The sequence below is a fragment of the Enhydra lutris genome, unplaced genomic scaffold (assembly GCF_002288905.1).
Source record: "Enhydra lutris kenyoni isolate GAN:26980312 unplaced genomic scaffold, ASM228890v2 scaffoldscaffold40, whole genome shotgun sequence".
Lineage (NCBI taxonomy): Eukaryota > Metazoa > Chordata > Mammalia > Carnivora > Mustelidae > Enhydra > Enhydra lutris.
Genome location: NW_019154124.1, coordinates 1,413,244 through 1,430,629, shown reverse-complemented (window position 1 = coordinate 1,430,629; position 17,386 = coordinate 1,413,244). Strand labels below are relative to the sequence as shown.

General features: G+C 43.4%; 1 protein-coding gene across 2 annotated transcripts in view; it reads right to left on the bottom strand.

Moving 5' to 3' along the window:
• LOC111155259 (neuronal cell adhesion molecule) overlaps nt 1-17,386 on the bottom strand; it is a 287,921-nt gene that overhangs the window by 31,920 nt on the left and 238,615 nt on the right. Inside the window, exons 14-22 of one of the 2 annotated variants that reach the window (XM_022515369.1) lie at nt 14,291-14,434; nt 11,760-11,871; nt 10,097-10,263; nt 9,857-10,004; nt 7,703-7,827; nt 7,226-7,255; nt 5,573-5,674; nt 1,484-1,681; nt 1,314-1,384 (exon numbers count right to left, since the gene is read on the bottom strand). In XM_022515369.1, coding sequence (XP_022371077.1) covers nt 1,314-1,384; nt 1,484-1,681; nt 5,573-5,674; nt 7,226-7,255; nt 7,703-7,827; nt 9,857-10,004; nt 10,097-10,263; nt 11,760-11,871; nt 14,291-14,434 — 1,097 coding nt within the window. The remainder of the gene's footprint in view (nt 1-1,313; nt 1,385-1,483; nt 1,682-5,572; nt 5,675-7,225; nt 7,256-7,702; nt 7,828-9,856; nt 10,005-10,096; nt 10,264-11,759; nt 11,872-14,290; nt 14,435-17,386) is intronic. The other variant, XM_022515370.1, reaches the window with a different exon arrangement.

The window sequence follows — 17,386 nt, the reverse complement described above, 5'->3', positions numbered from 1 at the left end:
TGCTGAGCAGAGAACCCGATGCAGGGCTCGATCCCAGGACCCTGAGATGGTGACCTGAGCCAAAGGCAGAGGCTTTAACCCACTGAGCACCCAGGCGCCCCTGCTTCTTTCTTTATTTAAAAAAATAATGGCGCCTGGGTGGCTCAGTGGGTTAAAGCCTCTGCCTTCGGCTCGGGTCATGGTCCCGGGGTCCTGGGATCGAGCCCCGCATCGGGCTCTCTGCTCTGCGGGGAGCCTGCTTCCTCCTCTCTCTCTGCCTGCCTCTCTGCCTACTTGTGATCTCTGTCTGTCAAAAAAATAAATAAATACAATCTTTAAAAAAAAAAAATAATAAGTTGGCTTGTCAGTTTGCTTGTCAGGATGTCCAATAATAAGTTGGAGGAGCGTGCTACTTTGCTACTTTTGATCTCAGGGTTGTGGATTCGAGCCCCACGGTGGGTCTAGTAGAGATTACTTAAAAATAAAATCTTAAAAAAAGTTGGTTTGTCAGTCTATCCTGCTTTACACATCTGTATGTATCTAAACGTGTACAAGTATGTATGCATATAAATGTGCATGCATAGGTTTCTTAAAATAAGTTTTAAAATTGCAAATGTGAATATATGTTAATTTTCCAAATCCAGAAAATACAGATAAACCAGAAAAAGGAGAGAAAGAGAGAGAAGCAGAAGCAGCAAAAGAAGTTGACTACTTGGAATAACTTGGTACATGTCTTCTAGAAGGTTCTCTAAAATGATGATAATACCAGCTAGCGTTTTTTAATATATGTGCTAGGCACTGTTCTAAGGGCCTTATATGCATTAATTCCTTTAATTGTGTGAGATTGGTTCTATGACTAGTCCCATCATATGGATACATAATGTTGGTATTAAGCAACTGACTTAAAAGTCACACAGTAAGTGGCAAAGCTGGGATTTGCACTCATTCATTTGGGCTCCAAGCATCAAGCTTTTAACTGTGACAAAATAAGGTCTCTTAAAGAAAGATATGTAATGTATATTTTTCCCCAAAATGGATGAAATGGGATTTTAATACAGACATTGTTTGTTTGGAAAGAGAGAGCGAGAGAGCGAGCATGCAAGTGTTGGGGGGGGGGATGGAGGACAGAGGGAGAGGGAGAATCCCCAAGCAGCCCCCAATGCAGGGCTTGATCATGTCCTTGAAACCATGACTTGAGCCGAAATCAAGAGTCAGACGCTTCACTGACTGAGCCATCCAGATGCCCCAATACACACAGTGTTTAAAAACAGCCCCCCCCCCCCGCCGACTCTAAGGTAAGCTGAGGAAAGCTGAAGGCTTCATGCTGAGCTCACCTTCCAGGTGATCACCAAATTATCAGGCTCAGATCCTAGTCCTTCCACAGCTGTGGGATTTGTATCAGGTTCTGGAAGTTAAGCAGCCACATGTGTGTAAGTTTCGGTCTTTTCTCTAAACAGTGGAAAACGTCTCTATTTCATTTCCTGTCACAGAAGCCCCGCTTTACCTGCGGCTTTAGTCAGATACTGTTCAGATGCCTCACTGGGCAGGCTCCTCCCGAGGCTGTTCACGGCCATCACTCGGAAGGAGTAGTTCACGTAAGGCGACAGCTTCAGCTGGGCTGTGGTCTGCATTCCAGAAACCTCGGTTTGGTGGTGCCACAGCCCCGCCTCGTGCATTGCATCTTCATATTCAATGATGAATTCTGGCCATGACACACACACACACACAAACCAAGACAGTGAGGTCAGCCACTGAGGGCAGGTTCGAGGATACCGAACGCAACGATCTAACAGGAGTGGCCAAACATGAGATATTTCACCTTCAAGAAAAATTCTATAAGAGCATTTTGATTTAAGAGTTCTATCAGTATCTATCGGGGCGCCTGGGTGGCTCAGTGGGTTAAGCCTCTGCCTTCGGCTCAGGTCATGATCTCAGGGTCCTGGGATCGAACCCCGCGTCAGGCTCTCTGCTTAGCGTGGAGCCTGCTTCCTCCTCTTTCTCTCTGCCTGCCTCTCTGCCTACTTGTGATCTCCCTCTGTCAAATAAATAAATAAAATCTTAAGAAAAAAAAAAAGAGTTCCATCAGTATCCTCAGTATTTAAGCATGCCTGTAATATTTAGTGTTCTTTCTCTGGAATGCTGAGTTGAGTTACTTAAAACTCTATTTTAATTTTTTTATTTTTTATTTTTTTGAATTTCATTTTATTTTAATTTTTTCAGTGTTCCAAAATTCATTGCTAAAATTCTATTTAGATGTGGTCTCCAGATCCTTAGGAAAGTTTCAATATATGAAAACATGGTCAGGATTTTTTGTTTGTTTGTTTATTGTGTTTTTTAATAACAGGAGAAATTAAAGACCGTGAGATACTACTTTCATTAAACAGACAATCAAAGCAGCAATCAAAAATTTAACATACCTTGTTGACTATTACACAGAGAAACAAGCATTCTCCTACTCTCTTTCTGGGAAGCGTAAATCAATACAACTTCTATAGAGGACAATTTAGAACATCTCACGATAGTCAACTCAGATAGCCTTTGACTGAGGAATGATACTCTTACCAATGTATTTTGAATACATGTGCTCATGCATACGCTCAGAGGCACAGGAGGAAGATGCACATTACAGCACTGTTTGCAGCTGAAACAAGCTAATTGCCAGCCACGTAAGTGTTCATCACCAGAACACTGATCACATAAATTATGGTGTATCCACACAGTGGGATATCCTGCAGCTGTAAAAACTGAAGGGGGCTCCCCCATATGCCTCTGAAATGGAAAGATTTCTGAGCTTCATTGTTCAGTGTAACCAAGTAGGGTATAGAACAGTGTAGAACACTTGGGTAAGAGGACAAAGATGGACTGTATCGTACACACCTATCTGTACGCTTGAATATACATGTACTCGTCCCAGAGTACATGTCTGACAGCACTGGGGTCTTGGAGAAAATGGGAGTGAGAAGTGGGAGGAAGACTTACTTTTCAGGGCATGCCTTTTGCATCTACTAAAAATTTGTGGCATGTACCTGTTTTACCGTGGTTAAACAAACCAGGTATTTAGATATTTAGGTATTTAGATATTTACTAATTGCCTATAACGTGCCCATGGGTGGTGATGTGAATCACAGACACAAAGACAAAGTAGAATGCTCTGTATTGCAGTGCTTCAAAGCTAAGTAGCTCGAGTCCCGTCTTGGAGCCCCACTTTGATTCATACTCTCTGGAGTTTTGTTGGCTGTACCTTTAGAACACACAAAATCTGACCACAGGCGAGCGAGGTACCTCCATCCCTGTCGACCCTATGCCAAGCCACTGTTCTCTGTCTCTCGTGTGAATCACTGCAAAGCCTCCTAACTCATGAGTTCCCAGATTTTCTCAGTGTCTCAGTAATTTTCTTCATGGTTCCCTTAGGCCAAAAGAAATATCTAACATTTCCATGTAAGTAGTTAGGTCCATACAACTTAATAAATACTCATGCTTCACAACTTACGACCTCTTTGGCACTGCACGGCTTCTCGAACCTCGTGAAGAGATTGGACACCACGTTCCCCACTCCCTGTCACACACTGATTTTCACGTGGTCCTTGCTTTTTACCATAGCAAAGGCTTTGCAGGAATGGCATCATCTCCATACAGTACCACAAGAGCATGTGGGAGCGGAAAATTGCCTCGAGCTTGTATTTCATGTGGCGTCTGGCAGAGGTGACTGTTTTTTAAACATCAGCATTTAAAAGTCAAAAACTGTAAACATGTCCAAACTCACCCTTGTGAGTTTGCTAAGATACTTCACAGAGAACTGTGGTCCTACCCAGTCTCCCTGTTCCCCTCTTGTTCTTCTAGAGACTATTTTTGTTTTGTTTTTTTTTTAAACATTTACTTACTTATTTGGGAGAGAGACAGTGCGCATGAGCGGGAGGGGAAAGGGAAGGGGGAGAGAGAATCTCAAGCAGACTCTGCACTCAGCGCAGAGCCCAACTTGGGGCTCGATCTCACAACCCTGAGATCATGACCTGAACCGAAACCAAGAGTCTGACACTCAACTGACTGCGCCAGCCAGGTGCCCTAGACCATTTTCAATAGAATAGCCAGAGTGATCCATTAATCACTCCTCTATTTAAATCCCTCCAGTGACTTCCAACCCTGACAATGGCCTCCAAGGCCTGCCCAGCTTAAACTCCAGCCCTTGGTAGCTGCAGGAGCTCAGGAAGAGCGTGGTCTCATGTGCACACTGAGCAGATCCTTCTGAAAGGTGCCGCAGAAGGAGCCTGCTGTGAGCACTCCTTGTGGAGGGTTCTCTTCTGAAGGGAGATCTGAGCAGTGTGTGTGTGTTCTATACATACATATGCATTTACAATGTGTACAGCGTTTTACATATGTACCCACATACACTGATGTTATAGACAACAGCATAATATATTATTATTAATTTTATTTTATTTGTGGCCTCAGCTCAAATATAAGCTCCATATGGGCAGAGAGTTTTGACTGTTTTGTTTTAGAACAATGCCTGCTACATAATAGGCATTCCGTAAATATCTGTTGAATGAATGAATGAATGAGTAGAAATGCTTTGCAATCTAATGGTATCATTTTAGTATAGGTACAAAGAGTCTCGACACATCCTAACCAGCTAAATCTGGCTATTATATTGAATTGACTGGAAGATTCAGCACAAATGAATGAGGGTTCTGATCAAGGACTGAAAACGCTGTTGAGGAAAGAACACCTCTTAATAACACAAGATGGAGAGGAGGTTTTTGTTGAATTTCAGTGGAAGTATTCCACTTTGCCTGTGGGTGCAAAAAACGAACACACATATCACTTTGGAGTAATCTGAGGTACTCGTCAGAAAGTAGAGTAGCTTCTTTCTCTAAGCTATTTCTCAGAATGTATCTTCCCTGCAGCACAGGAATGAGCTCATAATATATTACAGGCATGTGATACTCTCTCAAGTAGCTTTTCAGTTTTCAAACACCTAAGCACCTCGGGAGTCTAATTATATGGAGCTCTTCCAGCATCCTTACGGTGGCGCCCCTCCCCCGACTCTGTTCCCTAGGCTAGCATCCTGATGGCCAGGAGCGGAAACTGTGGAATGTGCCTCTTTTCACAGGGGCTGATGGGAGGAAAGAGGCCCACCTTGGAAGGTAACATACCTACTGTCCACATCCACCTCTGTGACCAATTGTGGGTCCGCAAAATCACTTTAGTCACCAAATCTCAGTTTCCTAACATACACGCTGGCAGAACGGTGCCAGTTCCTCCCGCATTAATGGGCAAAATGAATAGCTCACAATGAGTCATCCAACTATGGTGGAGATTTAAGGTGATTCTGACCGATCGCATACAGAAAATGCAAGTGTATTTGCTTAGTTAACATCTTTGGCAACTAAGTGGTGTCTTATCCCAGAGGCTGTAACTGGGAATAACTCAGGCTCCGAAGAGTAGACCGCGATAGATCAACGTTTTTGTTCTGCTAGTAATGAAACAGAGAATGTCAGAAAATCTCTCTGTAAGGACTTTCAATTGCATGTGATAAAGTGCTTCGGAAATGGTCCTGAAATTTATCAGTGACCAAGACAAGGCTATGACGTACTTGTGATAGGGCTGTTGTTGTCGTTGCCTGGCGTCCACGACAGCTGAACACTTTTGTCGAGTTGATCTGTCAACTCTAAATCAAAGGGAGGATTTGGGACATCTGTAGATGGAACACACACACCACAGTTAACCATCCATCCTTATGATACTTCCTAATGATACTCTTCACAGGGGTGCGGGGGTCGGGGGGGGAGCATCTTAAAGACACAGCACACTTTTAATGGGCAATGAGCATGCATCTGAAATGAAACGGGAGACACTGAGGTTGCTGGGGACACACGAGCACACCCAAGACAAACCATCAATGAGTTCTGCTTGTTCCTTTTTCAAATGAAACCAAATCCCTTGTGACCAAAACCAGTGAGGTGGGCACGCGTGGTTCACCAGCACCCTCAATGTGTCTTCTCAAGACATGAAGGAGCGCAGACAGAAGAAATAATACTGAAGCTTTATTTCTAATAAATGAGAGACAGAGAATAGCAAATGCCAGAAGACCGATACAGGCAAATATAATGTACTGCTCAAGAAGACTTCATTCTTTCTGAAATGCGTGCAATTACAGATTTTGGAGCTCCTGGAGAACATTTCTATTTTTGGGTGAATTCTAAGACTGAGTATCCCTCAGCATGTACCCCTCATGCAGATGCTCAGTACAACAGTCGGAAGGGCACATGGGGACATGGCGTGTTTATTCTCAGAGAACACTAGGGGACAGACACCTATTGGGATAAAGGTGTCCCAGGAGCATGTCTGCCTCTTCTAATGGTACGTCTGAGATCCAGAGAGTTAACATTTCCCTCTGGGCTCTTTCCTGACCTTGCTCTTGGGAGTGATTGTGGCTCTTAGGGAACCAGAGCCCATATGAAAATACGGGCACTTCTTCCCTATCAGTAAAGAAAGAGTAAATGTCTACCAAGGGACAGCTCTTCTATACCCTGACTAATGATGCCATGTAAAATCCAGCTGAGTTTTATACCATAAAATTTATTTTAATTTTTGTACTTACAAGCTGAATAAAGATGAGGGTTCTTTAGTCAAAAAGAGTTCTGGAAATAATTTCTGCTTTATTTTCCAGGCTCAGAAAAATCACACAACCTGGAAGTGCCCTCCTTTAGTGATTTATGTTTTTTTAATGCAATGAGTTGTTTATCTCTAATACAAAGGCCACATGTTCTAAACATCCATTGTTTTCCTATGTTAATTTATGGAAAATGGAATCCCCAAACGTTTATGTTTCCAAGACAACTTTTAATAGACTAAAATTAAAAACTACTCTGTGGAATGATCTTTGAGATTTTTTTTTTTTTAAATTTTGGAAACCGTGGAGGACAGCTTTTGAAAAAAGCACGATGCTATACCAGGAAATTATACCAAAGAGGACTTTTATCAATAGAAATGACTTTATAATAACACATGAAATATTTAGCAATGAGTGGTACTGCACTCGGTGAAACATTCCCGAGCTCTAATGAAGAAATGATTTATGGCGGTAAATGAGCAACAGAACCGAACGCTGGACAGAGCCCTCGTCCTTAAGGCAACACAATCAGTGATATGGTAGAGAAAAGAGAAGAATTGAATTTTTTTTTTCTTTTTGCACATATGAACGTGTTTGACAGAAAACAGAGAAAGAAGACTCATATTAGTTTACCGTAAGTAGGAGCTGGAGTTGGAGTAGGAGCTAGAAAGGACATTAATATAAAGGATTTTAATCAAAATTAGTCATGGAAAGATATAAGATAGCACAAGAAGACAAAGACCGACTGTTATTAGGATTCTAAAACCAAGCTGTAAGCTTAGTTGTGGGACACGGCATTGATAAACATGCAGTAACAATTTGGTGGGGGTTGGGGGAATCCTTCAATCTTTAATCAAAGTACGCTATTTCTCCCGATTTTCTTATAAAAAATATCACTATTACGCACAGCCATCATTTTATTCCAGCGCTGCTATAATAGTATATTGACACTGAAATAACTGCCTCAAAGGCATCTCACAAAGAAGAAAAATGCAGGTATTTAACTCCCCTACAAAACTGTGGAACTGTAACAAGCAAACATTTACTCTGGATGGTTTTCTTTCTGACCTAACACAAGGCAGCCAGGGTGCTGGGTGCATGCATTCTTACCAACAACGCTCAGCACGGCACTGGCAGAAACGTTGTCGAGAGTTGTGTTGGCCACACACGTGTAGGTCCCACCATCGTTGTCCCATACATCAGCCACCACCAAGTGGTCTTTGTCCACAGTGAACCTGTCAAGAGAACAGGTTCAGAGCAGCTGAAACGGACACCTGACCACAGGTGACGGATGCTTGCTTTCCTGGCATGAAAGAAACTCTGTGAATTCGAAACAGAGAGAGAGAGGACAAACATTTGTGGCTCGTTAGAGCAGAAATCCAAAAAAATACGTCTCACTTCGATCATGATGAAAGCTGGAAGACAATCAGAATGGACTAGAAGCTTGGGTTAGAAGGGATGTCAAGTCATTTTAAGCATGCCCTTGGAAGGTTAGGATCTTCCCTGAAGACCAGAGGGGCACCTTGAGAGAGGGGTAGGGGAAGCTGTAGTCACCCTCACCAGTAGGCTTTCCTGTGGCTTCTGCTGCTAAGAAACATCTGAACAGCACTCATCCAGCTCCATTTCTAACAAAGTGTTTATTTTAAAATAATTTATCACTGACTGTGGAAATTTTGTGTCATTTTGGCCGCATGCATAATCTCTCATGGGAGAAAGTGAATGCAAAGAATATTATCGACTTTATCACAAGCAACAGGATGATTTAGATCGGCAAGCACCACGGAGATTTCTCTAGGGGTCACTAGCCAGCATGAGAAATTACTCAGTAGGTCAAAAATCCATGTAAATAGGATTCGTGCATGATTTTAATGAGGATGCGTAAATCATTCACTGTCTTTGCAGGGAATTTCCAAGTTAAAGCTTTAGCCACCTTCACTCCACGGTCATTTCTTCCTATTTCCTTTTCATCGTTACCAGCTCTGATGCTACAAATAAAACTGGCCAGCTGGGGGGCACCTGGGTGGTTCAGTCGGTTAAGCATCTGCCTTCAGCTCAGGTCATGATCTCAGGGTCCACCTCCTGCCCCCTGCTCAGCGGGGAGCCTGCTTCTTCTTCCCCCTTGCTGTTCCCTCTCTCTCTGCTTGTGCTCTCTCCCATTCTCCCTCAAGTAAATAAATAAAATCTTAAAAAAAAAAAAAAAAAGCCTGGCCAGTGGGAAGCATAGAATTAGATGGAAGTCCTCGGTATAGAGGAGAAGGTCACATAGTTGTTTTTTGTTTTGTTTTGTTTTGTTTTGTTTAGGGGTCGTTAAGCTACACGCACTGCTTAGGCACACTTGCAAGCAAACCACAGGGGCCATTTCCACCAACACAGGGCATTCCTTCCACTAGGGGGCGATGTTGGTAGCCTCCGTGACCGTTAAGCTTCCTGCAGTGCGCTCCATACCTATTCCTTCAAACTGAGGCTTCACCCAGCCTTTTCTTCCATTCCAAGTTCAAGGACCGTAACATGTCTACGCTCTTTTACACTTTTACCTGTCTCCCCCGCCCCCTTTCTACTGGCTTTAAGTGATCAAAAGAAAATTCCCTATTTGAATGAAAACCAGTGTCCTTTAAAATACCGACAAGGATTTAGGTGCACTCTGCTGATTAAAGCGATCGCATTTCTGCTTATTTGTAGAATGGTAATGAAAACATCTGTCGAGACTTCACTGTACAAGGTAGAAAACAATGGAAGTCATCCAAGGCCTGAAAGGTTTTTTTCCCATCCTGAATTACATAGGAGCCCAGCACACAAAGACAGACAAACATTCTCAGGGTCTGATTTCAATAACTTGATACCTTTTTAGGTCCGCACATTTGGGAGAAAATGCACTTTTGGGGGGGGGTGGGGAGACCAGATTTCACAAACTTTAAAAACACCACCAAAAAGTCACTCTACAATAAACCTTTAGTTCTGAGCAGTTCAAAGAGGCAGAGAGGAGAAAGGAAAGAAATGATCTTCAAGGGGAGCCTAGGTGGCTCAGTTGTTAAGCGTCTGCCTTTGGCTCAGGTCATGATCCCAAGGTCCTGGGATCGAGCCCTGCATCAGGCTCCCTGCTCAGTGGGAAGCCTGCTTCTCCCTCTCCCACTGCCCCTGCTTGTGTTCCCTCTCTCACTGTCTCTCTCTTTCTGTGTCAAATAAAGAAAATAAAATAAAAATAAAATCTTTTTATTTTAAAATAAAATAAAATCTTAAAAAAAAAAAGTAATGGTCTTCAAATACCTTCCGTCATTGGGCAGCTCACCGCTGTCCTTCAGCCACGTGATGGTGGGGATTAAGGTGTGATCGTGTTTCACTTTGCATTCGAAGGACACCGTGCCCCCTCTTTGCACAACTGCATATTCCGGCTGTTTAATGATCCTTGTTGCATCTGAAATTTAGCTATTGTTATCCGTTGCCAAAGTTGAGGAATTTGCTCAAAGTCACGTCATACCTGAAAGAACTTTGTCATCTCCACCTTACCTTTGATTTCTAAGTGAACTTCATTCTTTGCCATTCCTAATTTATTCCTTGCAACACATGTGTAAGTTCCCGTACTGTCCTTTTGGGCCACAGGAATTTCCAAAGTGCCATTTTCATGCAAAACATAAATATCTTCACGAAGGGCACTACCTTTAGCTCCCTTGAACCTTCATTACAGAAATTATCACAGTGGGAATAGAAAAAAAATCGTAATTTGAAGTCAGACATAGAATGCCACATTGGAGATCAACACACGGTCATTTGCGTCATGGTATCAAGTTCAGAGACATTAGAATCTGCAAAAGACCGCCCAGATTGGATGCCTGTAAGTCAGTGGGATCCACGGAAGGCAGGAGGTAAAACTGGGACATTTCATAAGAAATGGTGCTTGATGAAATAAGTCAATCAGAGAAAGAGAATTATCATATGATCTCTCTGATATGAGGAATTTGAGAGGCGGGGGGGGGGGGTCGTGGGGGATGGGGGGAGGATGAAACAAGATGGGACCAGGGAGGGAGACAAACCATAAGAGACTCTTAATCTCAGGAAGCAAACTGAGGGTTGCTGGGGGCTGGGGGTGGGGAGGTAGAGATAGGGTGGCTGGGTGATGGACATTGGGGAGGGTATGTGCTATGGTGAGTGCTGTGAAGTGTGTAAGACTGATGATTCACAGACCTGTATCCCTGAAGCAAATAACACATTATAAGTTAATTAAAAAATTCTTCTAAAAAATTTAAAAAAAAAGAAATGGTGCTTGAAGCATTAGGATGACAATATGAAATACTTCAATTATAATTTTCTGTATCAAATTCATATTTAATACACACATTATTACCCATTCTATCTCCACATGGGTGATAAAACAGGCAAAAAGATCTTTACAGCCTTTTTCTTCCTCCTGGGACATATTCGTAAGTCCATCTGCAGGCCACAGTTCTAAAGCCAACTCGATATGAAGATGTTTGATTTGAATTCTAAAGAGATTTTTGATTCATATGAATAGGAAAATATTCAGGGGAGAAAACCAACCACGCATGCACGTAAAGTATGCGTCTGCTCAGCTTCCTGGTCACTGTCAGACAGAAGGGGATGGATAAAACCGTCAGGCAAAGTCAACCTAAGCTAAATTGGAACCCCGCGACCTCACTAGGACACCAGCTGCCCAACCACCATGCTTCTCCTCTCTGCCCCTGAAGTGGAGACCTGGGGAGACTGTCCTTAATCCCACACCTGGTTTGGTTCTCACATGAGCCCGGCTCCATGTCTGGTCCCTGATGGACGACCAGTAACTGAATGTTCTAATTTTCTTTCGCTCCTTCCTTCCGAGGGGCTGCCCATGCTCGCCTTGTGCCTCCCAGCTCAGGCTAAACTCAATCCCGAGCGGGGACGGTTTGATGCGAGGACTGAAAAGACGTGAGCGAGCTTGGCCGGATCCCTTAAATATACTTTCCCATGCCCCCACCCCCCACCCCGCCCCGCAGCGTGCCTGACAAGGTGTGCGGCTGCATACATTGTAGGTGGGGAAGTATTCAGCACGGAGCGAGGAGTGAATACATCTCTATGAGTGAATTTAATCATAATAGTACGATGGAAACTGCGCTGTCGGAGAAATTGAAGGCTTTAGCAAATGTAAGTATTAAAGACAAACAGAGCCATGGCTTACCACTCAACGGTCGGCAGAGGGGACCCAAAGAAGGCACAGTCTAGCAAAGCAGGCCTGTCTGTGATGACCTGATAGAGTGTATTTGCAGATGTAAGGATTCGTGGTGGCTCAGCTAAAAAAAGTTGAAAAATGTGAAGTAAATGTTAAAATAAAACCAACATTTAGGCCCACCCTGTATTTTACTGCGTTCGAAGGCCGTTCAAGTTCACATTCCGCATAACCCATAGGTCTCTCCCCCTATGTTCTCTGTCAGGTATGACGCCACCAGCCAACAGGCTGGAGAAATTCAAGTTTTCTCCTTCTGTCTCATACCCCACATCTCATTTTGCTCAGGCATGCAGTCTTAATGATTTGTTTATCTAGATGTCCTACTACCCTGTGAGTCCCTTGCAGGCAGGGAAGGGGACTTTTATTGTTTTCTTCCCAGAAACTAGGTCAGGGTCTGGCACAAAAATAATGGCCGAGTACATCTTTGTTAAGTGATGGGCCCATCCTCATCCCAGGGTAAGAGTGGTGACAAGCACATAGCTGGCAGAAAACAGTAGTGTGTGGACACCTGAAACACAGAACCAGAAATCAGAACTGCGTCCCCAAACCCTAGCAACACGGGAATTGTGCTCAGCTAGGCGTGGGAGTCACTGACCTCCATTTCGAGCATGAAGGAAACATGCCAAGGACTGGTTGGCTTCCTGACTATGATTTCATTCGAAAGGGAGTCTGCTACATTTAAAGAGTTGGTGTTTAATTCCCCTGCATCACGAAAACAAGTCTCACATACGATTTTAATACATTTGATGTTTTGGTGGTTTTGTCCAGTATGAGAAATGGAATGTTGACATAAACCAACCATTTCACACAGAGGACCTGAATAAACATTTCTCCAAAGACCTACAGATGGCCAAGAGACACAAGGAAGGGTCTGCATCACTCATCATCAGGGAAATGCAAATCAAAACCACAACGAGATATCCCCTCACGCCTCTGAGAATGGGCAAAATCAAGAAGACAAGAAACAACAGGTGTTGGCGAGGACGTAGAGGAAAAGGAACCCTCATGCCCTGTTGGTGGGAATGTAAACTGGTGCAGCCATGGTGGAAAACAGCATGGAGTTTCCTCAAAAAATTAAAAATAGAAATATCATCTGACCCAATAATTCCACTATGGGGTATTTACCCAGGGAAACAAAAACAGTAACTCAAAGAGACAGATACACCCCTGCGTTTACTGCGGCATTGTTTACAATCGCGAAGACAGGGAAGTAACCTCAGTGTCCATCGATAGACAAATGATTAAGGAAGGCGTGTGTGTGTGTGTGTGTGTGTGTGTGTGTGTGATACTACACAGCCTTAAAAAGGATGTGACTGCTCCCTTTCAGGTAACACGGATGAACTAGATAGTATTATGATAATTGAAATCAGTCAGATGGAGAAAGACAAAACCCATGTGATTACACTCATATCCCATAAGTGGAATCTAAAAAATAAATAAATAAATAAATAAATAAATAAACAAACAAAAAGCAGGATCGGAGCTCTCAATAATGATGGTTACCAGAAGAGACCAGGTTCAAGAGTTGGGCAAATGGTTGAAGGGGAGTGGGAAAGACAGACCTCCAGTTATGGAATCGCTAAGTCCCGGGAATAAAGCAGGGCACCAGGAACGCGGTCAATGACACTGGAATCGTGTCGTATCAGGACAGCCAGCAGTGACACTTGTGGTGAAGACAAGGGTCACGTGTACACTTGTCAGATCACTAAGCTGTACACCTGACTAGCATAACATTGTGTGTCAACTACACTCAAAAAACCAAAACAAAACACCAAATGTTTCGGAAGATGCTTGAGTCTACCATATAATTCTAAATGTATTATTAAGAATTAATATATAGAGGCGCCTGGGTGGCTCAGTCTGTTAAGCCTCTGCCTTCAGCTCAGGTCATGGTCCCAGGGTCCTGGGTTCGAGTCCCGCATCAGGCTCCCTGCTAGGCGGGGAGCCTGCTTCTCCCTCTCCCACTCCCTCTGCTTGTGTTCCCTCTCTTGCTGTGTCTCTCTCTGTCAAATAAATAAGTAAAATCTTTTTAAAAAAAGAATTAATAAATAAATTTACATATGTGGCAAGGATAAAGGCCAAACGTTACGAGTAAGAATTTATTTTTTAAAAATCAGAATGACATTGTTGAACTTACCAGTTTTTTGGATGGAATAGCAAAACATTTAGTTACTAATAGCAGATTAGTGTTATTTTCCTTTTGAGGGCTTAACAATTAGCCTAACCCCATGTGGACCGAGCAGTCTATTTGATTACATCTACAGTGAACAATTGGCCACTATAAAAGTTGCATTCTGAAAGAACAGGAAGGCCAGAGTACCAAACCCTTTAGGGTAAGGTCTGTGTCTTACCCATCTTCTTACACCCCATGCAGCATCCAGGCCTCTGTGCTTCACACACAGTAGAGGCTCGCTACGTTTTTGCTGAGAACAGCAGCAATCACTAACTGAACCTGCCATGTCTTTAATAAAGGGAGAGCTTACCCAGCACGTTTACAAATGCGTTCGCCAGTAAATATCCATATTCATTAGAGGCATTGCATTGGTACACCGCACTCGATCTTTCTTGAACATTTGAAAAGATAATGGTATCGCCGTCTATGTTTCTGCTGGGGTCATCGGGAGCAACTGTTTGGGAGCAAAAATATAAGGCATCTGTATATTCTTCTCTGTGTGAGTTCTACACGCTAGTAAGTAGAACAGAAATACGTGCCAATTGAGGTATATGTAGTAAGAAGGAGGAGACTGAGAACCCAGGCAGAAATCCCAGTTTTCCCTCCTCTGACTTTGGTTATCACTTCTCAGCACATTATGCTCGATATTCATTCAGTCCTAAGTGGACTGATTCTGTAAAACTGAGTATTATTTTGAGAGATCCAGGGGAAAAAGCACAAGGTAGGTGAAAACAGAAGTACACATTCGGGAAAGCACTGCCTATTCGCAATGAAACCGTGGTTCTTCATGAGGAGGTGAGTTAATTCTCAAGAGGAGACCGCAAATGCTAGTCCAAAATAGAGAAACCCTTTAGCTCAACTGAACCTGTGTCCTTAATGAGCTTCTTTTTGAAATAAATAGATAAATAAATAAGTACATAAAGACATCTAGGGGGCCAATCATCAAATGTGAAACTATTCATTTTTCTGTATCAGAAATTCCTGAGGCTGAGGTGGAAACAAATCACGTGAAATTATGTATTTTTCAGCTAAATCTCTCAAGCACATTAAAAAAAAAAAAAAGTCAGGACTAGGACTGATCCTTACCAAAGTGGAAAGGACCAGGGCGAGCAACCTGATACGCGAGAATTTAGTCCAGGTCACGCCCCGCGGCATGGAAGTGCCGAGTTCCTGGAAATGAATTCCCGTCTGTGAGTGCTAAACCGCAGGCTGTGACCACCTTGCTTTAAAAGCACACTCAGAGGGCGGAGAGGTATCTGCCTCAGCACGAGGCTCAAAATCAACACGCCGTAATCGCGCCCTTTCCCTCAAATCTCCACTTGCAACTTGACCCACTTAAGAAGGCTTTGCTTCCATTCCAAACACTGTACTTGTCTCTTTGATGCCAGGAAAGGGAGGTACATCTAAGACATAGTTATCACTGCATTCAGATGCCTTTATCCCTTGCAGATCTCAAATATTTGGTTCCTCTGTGGCTAATTAACTCCCTTGAAGACCTACCAGTAAACCAAACTATAGTCATTCAGCCTTGTCTGAGTTGTCCCGTTTTCTCTGGCTGCTGGAACAAGGTACAGAGTTAGTGCTTAAAACCGCATCAATTTACTGTCCGACAGTTCTGTATGTGGCTGTTCCACGCTCCAATCGAATCAATAGCTAATTTCTAATGTTGCCTAAGACCTCCAGTTAGTTCGTCTAGTGGTAGGGGAACACCGGGATACTTTGGCTCGGCTTCCTAGCTCATCTCTGCTGTTTGGGACTCGAAACGTTTCAGAATGCCGCCAACCAGAAAACAAATACAAGTTCTGATTCCTTTAACAGGGTAAAGATTCCATCCATGCATGACAGCGGAGGACAGAGATGTCTCACTGGCCTGGGAAGTGAACCACAGCTGCGGCAGATGGCCAGGTACCCCAAGAATATGGTATACCAGGGAGCCACCCACATTCCTTGTCCCAGACCTCAAGTCTAGTATCCCTGGGCCTGTCTGACTCACCCACTCTCAGTGATGTCCATCCAAGCAAGGCTGATGGAAAAGAGCAGGGTTTCCAGAATCTCTTTCTCTGTCAGTTACTCTCAACAGTTTGGGACCCAGCACTTGAGCATTCGTTGCTGGGTTGCTTTGAAGGACTCTCGGTGCCCAGAATTCTGACTGCACCTCCGCAGACGTGCAAACAGTGGAGGGGGGGGAGGGCAACGCCCGGGCAGAGCGCGAGCCTGAGTCTCTCTGGGTGTGTGAGGACAGCTCCTCACATTCCGTGAGTACATGGAGCTCTTAGAAGTCACAACCCATGCGCGGTGTAATGGGTAGAGAGCTCCGGGTTTGTACGATGAGAAAGTTCTGGGGATCTACTCAACTGCAGTGTGAATATACTTACACTGCTGAACTATACACTCAAAAATGAGTAAGATGGTACACTTTGTGTTACGTGTTTTTATATTTAACTACAATAAAAATACATCACCATGAACTTCAAGACCAGCTCTACGAATGAGGCCAGTAGGACAATCTTCCCTCAGTGGGAGTCGTGAATCACAACATACACCATCCTAAGGAGCTTTTATGTAGCCCACCCACGCATTTTTCCTTGCCATCAACTCTTTTTAATGTTATTCGTTACCTAAAGGGCATCAGACTGTGTCTGTCTTATTGCTGCTTAATGGAGCAATCTTCAAATATTTATTTTTTGGCAAGGTGTTTAGGAAAAAAATAAACCCTTTAGGTAAGAATAGTGAATAAGCTAATATTTCTCCATGGGGGCTGGGGCTACATTTTCCTTAAGCGTTTTCACTAAAGAAACACAAACAAACCCAGGCACCCACAGTGACATATGGCAGCTCAGCTGGGAGTGGACAAAGACGAAAATTACTAGTGCAGAGCTACTGGAAGTCCCTCGATTCTGTGTGCTGGCTGCTGGGTAGGAGTGACTGGCCAGCAACCCAGCCCCAGGTATCCAAAGGAATAATGATTGCTTCTGGGAATAGCAACTCCGTTTGCTGTAAATGAACAACAGAGAAAGAAATCTGAGCATGGAGTCATCACATCCAATTTAAAGCTCCAAAGGTAAGGTTCAGAACTGGGGTGAGAGCCTTCCAGCAAGACATTCTTCTATTCTAACTGTCCTGACACACCTGGCCAGACCTGGAAATGCTTCCAACATTCAGATAATGAGAGTAATAATGAATGCCACTTAGTTTGTATAGAGCACGAAACATTTAAAAAAATTTTGCATTCATCACATCATTTTATTTCCAAAGAACTTTGTGCAATGGATTTGGGGGTCAGGGTGCAATGGAGTAACTGGAAAATGTTGCTGTGCGGAGAAGAGAAGCCAGAGACTGGAGCACACAGTGGTACGACATGAGAAGAACACTCAGATTTTCTGAGACAGTCCATTTTATAAACATC